Source organism: Hyperolius riggenbachi, chromosome 5 (assembly GCF_040937935.1).
Source record: "Hyperolius riggenbachi isolate aHypRig1 chromosome 5, aHypRig1.pri, whole genome shotgun sequence".
In the NCBI taxonomy this organism is placed as follows: Eukaryota; Metazoa; Chordata; class Amphibia; order Anura; family Hyperoliidae; genus Hyperolius; species Hyperolius riggenbachi.
The window spans coordinates 285,701,620-285,714,208 of record NC_090650.1 but is presented as its reverse complement, the minus strand read 5'-3'; the positions used below and the strand labels follow the sequence as shown (position 1 = coordinate 285,714,208).

Here is a 12,589-nt window from a genome sequence, read left to right as displayed (position 1 = left end):
AAAACAGCATTAGGGGCCCTTTGTTGCAGGCAATTTTCCTTCCTGGGCGCCTGAGCCGGCTGCTGACACTCCCAACTTAACCATGCTCCCTGGTGGCGTACGAGAAGAATCTGCGTGGGAGACTTGGGCACAGGATACAGCCGGTATATGGCTGATCCTGCTGCTGCACAAGTCCCGGCCGTGTTAAATATTATTCCCCCTCCAGGCCGCCATGGATGGTGGGGAATGAAATATTTTATTGTGTTTTAAAAGTAACTCGAGCTCCTTGTTCTGACGACGACAAAGTTACTCCCTGTGCGCCCAAATCTCCTGCGCTGGATTCACTGTGTTCGTCCTGGTGCCCCTGCAGAATCTTTGGCAGTGTAGTATCTCACCAGCCCTGATCAGAATGACAGCACAGCGAGCAGTCTGCAGCAGCGCTAGAGCGACACAAACGGCGAGGCAGGTCACCCAATCCCTCAAGCAAAATTGCAGGGCTATGGCTGTACAGATGCATTGCTAGCCTGTAGGTTAGCAACATGTCATGCTGCTATGCAGGGAGGGGAAAAAGCAGGGCTGTGGAGTTGGTACAAAAATCATCCGACTCCTCAGTTTATGAAACTGCCGACTCCGACTCCAGGTACCCAAAATGGCTCAGACTCCGAGACTCCAACTCCTTAGTCTAATACTTACCAGGGCTGTGGATTTGGTACAAACATCCTCCGACTCCGGCTCCTCAGTTTATGAAACCACGGACTCCGAGTACCCAAAATTACTCGACTCCACAGCCCTGGTAAAAAACTATATGTATACAGGAACCACTCTATCATGGACGTTCTACAACAGCAGAAGTATCTGTAAAGCACTGGTGAAGGGGAACACAGGCATTTAACTTGTCAGTATGTTTTTGGGATGCCAGAATACTCAATGAAAACTGATGCAAGCACAGACTTAACCACTTGCCGACCAGGGCTTTCTGCACTGATCGGTGCTGCGTGGGCTCTCCAGCCCGCAGCACCGATCAGGAGTGAGCCAGGGCGATCAGACTACCCCCCTTTTTCCCCACTAGGGGGATGTCCTGCTAGGGGGGTCTGATCGCCGCCGGCTGCAGTTGCTTAGCGGGGGGGGCCTCTTCAAAGCCCCCCTCCGCAGCGTTCTCCGCCGTCTCTCCCGCTCCCTTCCTCTCCCTCCCCCTGTGAGCTGCGCAGGACGGATTTCCGTCCTGTGCATTGAAGGATAGGCTTCAGCCTATCATATGCCGGCGATCCCCGGCCAATCAGAGGCCGGGGATCGCCGATCTGCCTTACGGCGCTGCTGCGCAGCAGCGCCGTATGATGTAAACAGCGGGGATTTCTTCCCTGCCTGTTTACATTTTGCCGGCAAGCCGCGATTGGCGGCTCTCCGGCTGTTCACGGAGACACCCTCCGTGAACTGACATGGAAGCGGCAGTTTCCATGGTAACCCGCAGACGACCAGTTTACGCCAAGCGGCGTTAGCTGGTCGTCAAGAGGTTAAAGGGGCACTATGGCGAAAAATTGTAAAATATGTGCAAACAAACAAAAAAGAAGTACGTTTTTCCAGAGTAAAATGAGCCATAAATTACTTTTCTCCTATGTTGTTGTCACTTACAGTAGGTAGTAGAAATCTGACAGAAGTGACAGGTTTTGAGCTAGCCCATCTCTTCATAGGGGATCAGTGTTCTCACCAGAATTTTTTTTTCATCCGGGCGGCATGAAAAGTAGCGAGGTGGGTCGAGATGAGAGAATGCAGGGATTGTGCTTGTCTTACAGCAGAGGAGGTGGTGAGCCAATAACAGCCGGGTGCTCACCAAAACTAGCCGGGTGGAGCACCCGGCTAAAAGAGCCTGGGGAGAACACTGGGGGATTCTCAGCAAGGCTTTTATTCTTTATAAAGATATCTCCCCCCCCCCCCCCCAAAAAAAAAAATGTAAACAATAATGTTGGCCAGCTTCCCTGCTCGCAGCACAGTTTTTTTTTGGCAGTTGGACAGAGCAACTGCCATTCACTAAGGGCTCGTTTCCACTATTGCGGTGCAGAATCGCCTGGATTCCACCGCTGTTGAAATTGCATGAAATAGCATGCGGATGCGAATTTTTGCGCGTTTTTTGCCGCGAATTCGCATAGGTGAGGGTATATGCGAATTTAACCATGTCACTGCCTGTTTGAATTACATTGGTACCTATGCGAATTCGCATGAAAATTCGCATACCATAGCCGCATGCGAATTTCCTATTAAAGAGACTCCGTAACAAAAATTGCATCCTGTTTTTTATCATCCTACAAGTTCCAAAAGCTATTCTAATGTGTTCTGGCTTACTGCAGCACGTTCTACTATCACCATCTCTGTAATAAATCAACTTATCTCTCTCTTGTCAGACTTGTCAGCCTGTGTCTGGAAGGCTGCCAAGTTCTTCAGTGTTGTGGTTCTGTGATGCATTTCCCCCCTCCTGGCCCCTCTCTGCACACTGCCTGTGTGTTATTTAGATTATGGCAGGTTCTCTCTGCTCTATTATCTTTTACAAGCTGGATAAATCCTCCTCTGAGCTGGCTGGGCTTTCACATACTGAGGAATTACATACAGGAAGAGCTGTCTGCACTCTGCAGGAAAAAAAAGCCTGACACTTCAGTGGAAGATAGCTGCAGGGGGGAAGAAACACACAAATGATGTCTTGAGATTAAAAAGGAAGGCTGTATACAGCCTGCTTGTGTATGGATGTATTTTCAATGTGTGGACATACTGTACATCAACCTACTTCCTGTTTTGGTGGCCATTTTGTTTGTTTATAAACAAACTTTTTAAAACTGTTTTTAACCACTTTTAATGCGGCGAGGAGCGGCGAAATTGTGACAGAGGGTAATAGGAGATGTCCCCTAACGCACTGGTATGTTTACTTTTGTGCGATTTTAACAATACAGATTCTCTTTAAATACATTAGCGGCGATTCGCATGCATTCCACTCGCAGGCGAATTCGTTGGCTCTTTTGTGCGTTTTTTTACCGCTGAAAAAAACGCACCTCAACAACGCTACAGTGGAAACAGGCCCATCCACTTGCATTACATGTGCGAATCCGCATGCATTGGACGCATGCGGATTCGCGATAGTGGGAACGAGCCCTTAGTGGTTTTGAAAATAAATACCTGAGAATCCCCTATGAAGAGATGAACTAGTCCAAAACCTGTCACTTCTGTAGATTTCTACTACCTAAGGGACAGCAACATAGGAGAAAAGCAATTTATGGCTCATTTTACTCTGGAAAAGAACGTACTTCTTATTTGTTTATGTTTGCACATATTTTAAATTTTACAGTTTTTGCCGTAGTGCCCCTTTAAGATCCAAAAACTCCAAGTAGACCGTTTCTGGCGCACCTAATAAGATGTACATAACAACTGTGCCTGAACTTGGGCATTTAAAGCATCACAGAAAATGCCAAGCGTGCATTCTTTAGTCCTTACATTGCTAGAAACAGAATTGTCCATAAGTCTGCTGGAGATCGCCCCTCCGCATTCATACAGGTCTCCAGAGACTGCAGCTAGGGTGGCCCGCATCCCCCAGGCACATCTATCTGCCCGGTCAGCTGTTACCTCACTGCACGGCACGCCGCTCAGCGACGTCACTTCTCTCCGACAACACGCGTTACCGGGTCATCTGACCGTGACGTCACATCCCTCTGTCTTCCGTGATTCCTGCTGGTTGTTCGCCGGCGACGTCAGGTCGTGCAGCGGCGGAAGATGGCGGACAGCATCCCACTACAGCCGGTGCAAAAGAGGGCGGCCTATTACACGGCGGAGAAGAATAAGAGGAGGTGAGGAATGGCAGACACCCCACCCATACTTCTGTCATCCACCTGACTGACACCTGACTAGTGCTGCCCATTCATACATGTGTTGTGTATAGGGCTGCTCTGGACAGATCTGCTGTATGTGTTATAAATAATAATAATATACCTATAATGCAATGAAATGTGGATCTTCATTCCTTTCTTTTTACTGAAACATTATGTCGCTGTACACATCTATTTTCCCCTTTTTGTTTTTATGTTATTGTATTCTGATAAATCTTATAGGAGAGCCTGCTACTGTTATCACAACTTATTTGTGTTCCTGCTTTTAATCAAGTTTTGAAATTTCTGGTTTGGAAAATTGAGGTCCTATTAGTAGCACAGCATTGTTTTGCTCCTTGTAAAAAACTTTGATCTTCATACAAAGGCTCAATGTTTTAATTGTGAACGTTAGATTGATGTAAGTGTGAAGGGGCGATATTAGTGGCTACCACTGTAATTCACTAGACCAAAACATGGTCTGATTCACGGGAACTGACCAACGGACATATCATATCACGGTTTCTATGTCAATCATAGGATCCATTCATACATGTGCTGCTATGTCTGCTTCAATGGCTGCAGTGCCATAATGCCTGCACTCCTTTTCTGGACAAGGCATACACTTCGGATGCGTATGGAACCAGCAAAGCCTATGGCAGTGGTTCCCAACCTTTTTGAAGTCGTGACACATCACGCCAAATGCTCAGATCTCCGTGGCACATCACATTTGTATAATAGAAAAATACTAATAATACCACAAAATGGATGGAAAGAGCGCATTATCCTGAAAACACTTAAAAATGAAGCCTAGGACCTTTCAGGTATATTAACCTGAGCGTTACGACGCTCAGGAGGTTTTGTTACTTTCTGCCCGATTTTAAAATAAATGTCCCAAATGGCTATAAATCCTCTAGCTAGCACTAGGCTAGCTAGAAGAGGTCTCCAGCACCCCCTGATCTCCGCCGCTCCCCTGTTTATATATTACCCAGCCTGGATCCAGAGATCGGCGCAGTCTCCTCCCTTCACTATGGGTAGGATCGCAGATGACGTCGACGACGTCATGCGCAAACCCGATCCTCCCCATAGAGAGACCGGAGCTGTGCCGGGAGGCTGCGTGATCGCTGGATCCAGGGGGGGGGGGGGGGGGGGGATAATGTATAAACCGGGTGATTGCGGGGATTGGGGTGCCTGACACTCTTACTAGCTAGCCTAGTGCTAGCTAGAGGATTTACAGCCATTTGGGACATTTATTTATGGGGGGCTCCTGGGGCCACAAAGCGGTATGCCCGACACAGTGTCGGGCATACCGCTAAGGAGGTTAATAAAAACAATCAGTGGGACAGTTAGCCCCCCCCCTCCCGATTTGGAATGATCACGCATCACCAAACAATTTGCACTGTGCGTTATAGCCGAGGTGCGCCCCCCACAACAACACCCTCAGACTCAGTATAGGTAGGTAAGTAGCCAGGTATAGGTGCCCCCAGTAGAGGTAGCCAGGCGTAGGTGCCCCCAGGCATAGAGCAGGGCTACAAAAAATGGCCACTGATATCTGCATTTGTGGACATCGGTGAGCATTTTCTTGTAGCCCAGCTCTTACTACAGAAGGAGCAGGAGACACATACCAGAGGCTGCTGTGACACATACATTTGTTGCAGCACATGGGTTGGGAAACACTGGCCTATGAGAACAAACAGAGAACCGCTATACTGATGAGAACCTCAGCAAAACCTTTGTACTTTGGCTCCCCAATGGTTTGAAACAGACCAATGGAAATCCTTCCTCCCCAGGGAGAATTTGCGTTGTTCCACTACTTAGTGGACTGTTGAAATTTCTCCCCTGGGAGGGGGGTATGATTCTGTTTTAATCTAGTGGGCTCTCCAACAATGTTATTTTGCCAGTACTTTCATTGGTATTAATTTCCTTGTCTGCAGAAGCAGACTGGAGTGGGTACATAGTGTGAACAAGGTGATGGGTGCAGCATATCTGTACAGGATATGCTGTGAACCCATCGTTGTGCACCCCATACAGAGTGGACTGAGCATCACTTTGCAGCACTAGAATCCTTGACTCAAACCATCAGCCAAGACTATATATGCACCGACTTTGTATGTTTTAGCTGCAGAGCAGGTGGGATATTTGTGAAAGTTTTTTTTTTTGTTTTTTTTTTTTTTTTACTTTGAAAGGGTCATGGCTTAACACAAGCAGCAGTTGTGTCAAACCTTATATTATGTATTTACTGTGGCTGGTTGTGTTTTCTAGAGCCAGTGCTGTGTTATCAGATGGTTACTGTCAATCTATTAAAAGTGCCCATAAATTGTGAGATGTGGCGGCAGATTCAATCATCGGACAGATCTTTCCAAGCCACACATCTGTATACAGATTTCCAATGGATTTTGGCATAAAATATATTGGAAATCAGTGCAGCTACCTCTGCCTACTGGGACTCCCATGTCTCCACCATGTAATATGTACCCCTCCGGGCCCGTGGTTAGTGTGGCAGTGTAACTATAGCTCACCTGTCTGCCGGTGCACTCCTCCAATGTCCTGTGTCTTCTCCCCATTGCTTCCGGGCACCTGTACCTTGTGACTCAGTGGCATGTGTGTGACATTGTACTTGCTGTTAGGTTAAGGGGTACAAGCACCCTGGCAGCAGTGGATAGAAGACATGGGACAAAGGAGGAGGCGTACCGGCAGACAGGTGAGCCAAAACAACCCTACTACCTTGCAACACTCACCATGGGTTTAGGGCAGGCATGGGCAAACTCTGCCCTCCAGCTGTTACGGAACTACAAGTCCCACAATGCATTGCAGGACTATGACAGCCACAGTCATGACTCATAAAGGCAAATGCATTGTGGGACTTGTAGTTCCGTAACAGCTGGAGGGCCGAGTTTGCCCATGCCTGGTTTAGGGATACACTTTACACATGGAATGAAACCACCAGGACATCGGGAAAATGAACGCTGCTCCCACTGTGCACCCGAACGAGCCCTTTCAACCAAGTTCTTTCCAGCAGGCCGGATCAATTGTTTTGAATAATTTTATCTGGAAATTGAACAAAACGACAATTGGGCAGCAACATTGCAGTATCGATCTCTGCCAGATTTCATTATGTCTGTGGGATATAGATGCCGCAAATCGAGTAATGTATGGGCACCTTAACTCTGTCTCATCATTTCATTAAATCGTTTTTGAGATCAGAAGTGAATACTGACTAATGTACTAGGCATAGGAATCACAAAGCAGGCTGATTACTGTTCCAACAACGTCCTACATTCTACGTCACACAAGAAATAGAATCACTGGCTGGCTCACCTGTCTGAAATACATTGGCTTTTCTTGGGCTGTTTGCTACTTTGCTATGTGGATTTGATTTATTGAAGAAGAAACAGCTTTTACATGAGTGCGTACCTCCCTTCCTTCATTCAATTTACATATCAGAGTAGTGTCTATCTGCACCACAGGGCTGTTGGCACCATGTACCTGCCTGTATCACTGGCAGGGTGAGTGGCTGATCTGTTGCTGCTACTTTTTAAAGCAGACCTTCAGTGTAAATTTAAGTTAGTGTCAGGGACACTAAGTTTATATGTTGTAACAAATAACCATAGTCGCAATTTATTTACTCATCCTCCCCTCCTCTTAAGGTGAAGGCCTCGCCCTCGTCACACAATAACACCATGCGTTTTTTTCTGGATCCCGGGTTACCTCCTCCACAGTGGTTACAGAGCTGGGGGTGGGCTACACAGCTGGTGGCTGGGCCGTGGAGGAGGCACTCCATCTTCCAGTAGAAACATGATGCCATAATGAGGGCAGGGCCTTTGTTTTATATGGCGTAGCATGGGCAGAGGGAGTGAGTAAAGGAAATTTCGGCTATCGTAATTCGTTATAACATATGAAGTTAATGTAATTGAAACTAACTTAAATTTTCACTGGAGGTCCACATTAAACAAACCCTCAAAACCCACCACCTATAACTTGCCTGGCCCATCTTTCTCTCTCTCTTAACCATCACCATTTGCCCACAGCTCCATTTTAATGGCCTACTGTATACTGTGTTTGTCACTTATTTCATTGTAGGCTTGATTGTGCAGGATCATCTTCTTCTCCTTCCATAGTACAATGTACACTTATGATGTATGCAAGTTTTGCATCTACAGTGTTCTACCCAGAAATTTTTTCCAGCCGGGTGGCATGGAAAAGTAGCCGGGTGGGGCAAGATGAGGGAATACTGGGCTGGCGCTTCTCTGCACAACTCAGAAGAGATGACAGCCGGGTGCTCACCAAAACTAGCCGGGTGGAGCACCCGGCTAAAGGAGCCTGGGGAGAACACTGCATCTACATCAACATTCATAGTGCAGTGCTTAATAAAACAGTTAAACCATACCACCATCATTCACAATATATGGAGTGCATGATCATAGGTAGCTGGCAGTCCACCATACTAGTAAATCTGATCCAGAGAGTCGGCACACCATATTATAATACAATATAATAATACAATAACATTTGTAAAGCGCTTTTCTCCCATAGGACTCAAAGCGCATAGTTGTGTCTCAGATTAATACAGGGTTGCAGGCTGGGTTGTGTTACAGAGGAGATAGTCAGATGTTCATGAATGCCAGACTAAAGAGGTAGGTTTTCCGTTTAGACTTAAAGAGAGTCTGAAGCGAGAATAGATATCGCTTCAGACCTCATATATAGCAGGGGCACGTGTGCCCCTGCTAAAACGCCGCTATAGCGCGGCTTAACGGGGGTCCCTGTCCCCCCAAACCCCCTCCGTGCAGCGGGGGAGCGCTTCCTGGTTGGGGCAGGGCTAACCGCCGCAGCCCTGCCCCATGCGCGTCTGTCAGACGTGTATCTCCGCCTCTCCCCCGCCCCTCTCAGTCTTCCTTCACTGAGAGGGGCGGGGGAGAGGCGGCGATGCGCATCTGATAGACGCGCTGGGAGGCAGGGCTGCAGCCGTTAGCCCTGCCTCCAGGAAGAGAGACAGCCAGCGACCATTTTCCGACCATCTTTTGCGGGGGGTGGGTTGGGGGTGAAGGGACCCCCGTTAAGCCACGGGATAGCGGCGTTTTAGCAGGGGCACACGTGCCCCTGCTATATATAAGACCTGAAGCGAGATTTAGTCTCGCTTCAGTGTCTCTTTAAATGCTTCCAGGGATGAAGCTGTCCTGATTGGGTGTGGCAGGGAGTTCCAAAGTGCAGGGGCAGCATCACAAAAGGCTCTGTCTCAAAAGGTTTTGAGGTGGACTCTGGGGGTGACCATGGTGTTACGTCCTTTTGATCTAAGATTGTGGGGGGTGTGATGTAGTTGCAACAAGTCCTTCAGGTATCCAGGGCCCAGATTGTGCAAGGATTTGAATGTCAGTAAGCCAATCTTAAACAGAATTCTCCATTTTATCGGTAGCCAGTGGAGTGAGCTCAGGGTTGGTGTTATGTGGCAATGGCGGGGTTGGCTCGTTAACAGCCTTGCGGCGGCATTCTGTACTAATTGCAGGCGGCATAGTCTTTCTTATGCAGGCCTGTGTAGAGGGTGTTGCAGTAGTCTAACCTTGATGTGACGAAGGCATGGACTAGGGTTGGAAGATCCTCTGAAGGAATTAGGTGTTTAATCTTTGCAATATTCCTTAGATGAAAGAAGGAATGTTTCACAACAGCTGAGATTTGATTCCTGAAGCTTAATTTCCCATCAATCAGTACTCCCAGGCTGCGCACACAGTCTGAGTTTTTCAGGTCTGAGCTCCCTATCCTTAGCGGTGTTGGTTGAGACTGGGGCTGCTTTGCTGTTGAGCCCTGGCCCTCGATAACAAGAACCTCAGTTTTGTCAGCATTAAGTTTTAGCCAATTAATATTCATCCACTCCTGAAGCTCAGCTAAGCATGAGTTTATTTGTGGAGTAGGGTCTGATGCCAGGTTTGAATGACAAATATAGCTGGGTGTCATTAGCATAGCAATGATATGTCAGGCCATGTTTTTGTATGATTTCTCCAAGTGGCAGCATGTATATGGTGAAAAGTAAAGGGGATAATATTGCGCCCTGAGGTACACCGTATTTTAGTGGTACAGGGTTGGAGAGGAAGGGCCCTAAGGCTACCCTTTGTGTTCTGCCAGCCAGGAAGGAGTTAAACCACTGGAGAACAATGCCATCTATGCCACAGTACTCTTGTAGCCTGTTGAGCAAGATTTCATGATCGACTGTGTCAAAAGCCGCTGAGAGGTCGAGCAAAATCAGGATGGAACATTGACCCTTGTCTCTTGCAATGAGCAGATCATTGCAAATCTGGGTGAGGGCTGTTTCACAGCTGTGATATTTCCTGAAGATTGAAGAGGGTCAAGGATGTTGTTTCTGGAGAGCCTGGCTTCAAGTTGGAGGTAGACAGCCTTTTCAATAACTTTTCCCAGAAAGGGGAGGTTAGAGACAGGTCTGTAGCTGTTTAGAGCATCGGGGTCTAAGGATGGTTTCTTAAGTAGTGGACTGACAATTGCTTCTTTCAGAGTAGAGGAAAACCACCCTTCTTGTAAGGAACCGTTGACTATTTTGTGGAATGCCAGTGTAAATAGTTCAGGGCATTTCAACGTGAACTTAGTGGGGCCAGGGTCCAGATCGCAGGTAGTCTGGCGAAGGTTTGAGAGGATATCCAAGATGTCTTTTTCAGTGATTACCTTAAAATCAGACCATGGTGGTAGGCTATTTTCGCACCTGTTATAAGGCTCTGCATGGGTTTCTGGGGCTGTGAATTGAATGGCAGATCGTATGGAGGAGATTTTGTCTGAGAAGAAGTGGGCAAATTTCTCGCACAGTTCCTGTGAAGATCTGATGCTGGATTTCCTGCAAGATGGATTGCAGACTGTCAACCTTGCGGAAGAATTGGGCAGGTCTGTTGACTGCATTTGCAATTTTGTGAGACAGGAATAAGGACTTCTTTTTGTTAATCGTCGTTTGATATTTTTTCAGGTGAGCAATTAGGGAAAGTTTGTCATCAGGGGACTGGTGTTTGCGCCACCTTCATTCCAGTCTGCGTCCCTGTTTCTTTAGTTCCTTTATAGAGTTTTCAAACCAGCGAGCGTGATGTAATGGTGCCGAACGTTTTTATCTTTAAGGGAGCTATGGCGTCAAAAGCGGCTGAGACATCGTGGTTATATTTAAGGACCATGGATTCAAGCCTTGCTCTGTTATATTAATAGACTTGTTCTGGGTCATTGACTAAAAGTATTAGAGGCAGAGGATCAGCAGAACAGCCAGGCAATTGGTATTTTTTAATAGGAAATAAATATGGATGCTTCCATATTCCTCTCGATTCAGGTTCCCTTTAAGCATCTGTTGCTGCAACTGTTGACTGGTGATCACACCACACAGTCCTGTATTAAAAATACAAAGTGGCCCATATACCCTGTTCGAGTGCACTGGGTTTCAAAGGTACTGGAGAGCATGGAAAGGATTGGATCAGGTCATGCAGGCTCTTTTATATCGCTAGTTGAAGAAGTGCAGGAGTAGAGAAAATACGGTAATTATTAACACCTAATTTGAGTATCAGTTAAAGAGGAACTCCAGCCTAAACAAACATACTGTCATTAAGTTACATGAGTTCTGTTAATTAAAATAGATAGGTAATATAATCTCTTACCCACACTGTTTTAAAAGAACAGGCAAATGTTTGATTTCATGATGGCAGCCATCTTTTTGGTTGAAAAGAGGTGACAGGAAGCATGAGACACAGTTCAAACTGTCCTGTGTCCTGAGCACCTCTCCCGGTTGCTAGGCAATGTGAATAACAGCATAGGAAATCCCATCATGCCCTGCACAGCATCAGGGAAAAAAAGCCCGGGCTTTTTTTCTTTGATGGGTGGAGCTTAGCTAAAAATGCAGCAAAAAATGATGCTTTGGTAAGAAAAACAAAGTTCTGATGCTGTGAAACTGTTAAAGAAACACCAAGCCTTTTCAGTTCTGCTGAGTAGCTTTTTAGTCCGGAGGTTCACTTTAAGTATAAGAGAAATGCATTCCATTGCAGAACAAACGATTGCAGTCTTCATGTTGAAAGAATGATGGTGATGTCATAATGAATATTTTACATTTCTAGGCGTGTATTAAACTAATTATAAAATCATTGTTGGTTTGAGTAAGCTCATTGGAATTTAAGTTTTCAAGTTTGTCTGCAAGATGAAGCTTTTGTTTCTGTCGTAGTAACCAGTCAGTTTCCTCTTATGTATTCTTAGAGGAAAACACAGCTAATCCTTATTTAATATGGTTTTGGTATAAGGTTTATTTTTAATTTTGTTGATAAGGTCATGTATGCATCTGCCCATTACTTTAGACGATTTCTGTTTAACTCCTGGAAATATATGTTTGTACTGTTTTGAACAGTGTGAGGGAATTCACCTCTCCTGTTACATGTGGAGCATTGCACTGAAAGGAACTTTTTGTTCGTCCTTGTGGGGATGTTGACTTTAGAGAATGTAGGAGAGACTGGTGACAATGATGCTTGCCCTAGTAGAAAGCTTTTAAATAGCGAAATAGAAGTTCACATAAGTTGCTTCATGTTACGATCAGGGATCACTGTATATATTTCTTTCATTAACTGAGGAATATAATGTTGACTGTGTTTTTTCTGTATGAACAAAGTACATATGGTGTGCAGATGCGCCCCAATGATAAATAACAAATGTTAAAATGTAACTTTTACTAGTATATCTAAAATCTGCTGAAAATTCAAAGGATGTGGTGCTACATAAACAGTGCATGAGATCATTAAATAGTAAGGTACGTATGG

General features: G+C 46.0%; 1 protein-coding gene across 2 annotated transcripts in view; it reads left to right on the top strand.

The window, feature by feature from the left end:
* The first annotated feature begins 3,591 nt into the window (after nt 1–3,591).
* The window catches only part of ATP9B (ATPase phospholipid transporting 9B (putative)), a 409,962-nt gene continuing 400,964 nt past the window's right edge, over nt 3,592–12,589 (top strand). The window contains exon 1 of one of the 2 annotated variants that reach the window (XM_068237042.1): nt 3,592–3,803. In XM_068237042.1, coding sequence (XP_068093143.1) covers nt 3,730–3,803 — 74 coding nt within the window. In that variant the 5' untranslated portion in view covers nt 3,592–3,729. The remainder of the gene's footprint in view (nt 3,804–12,589) is intronic. The other variant, XM_068237043.1, reaches the window with a different exon arrangement.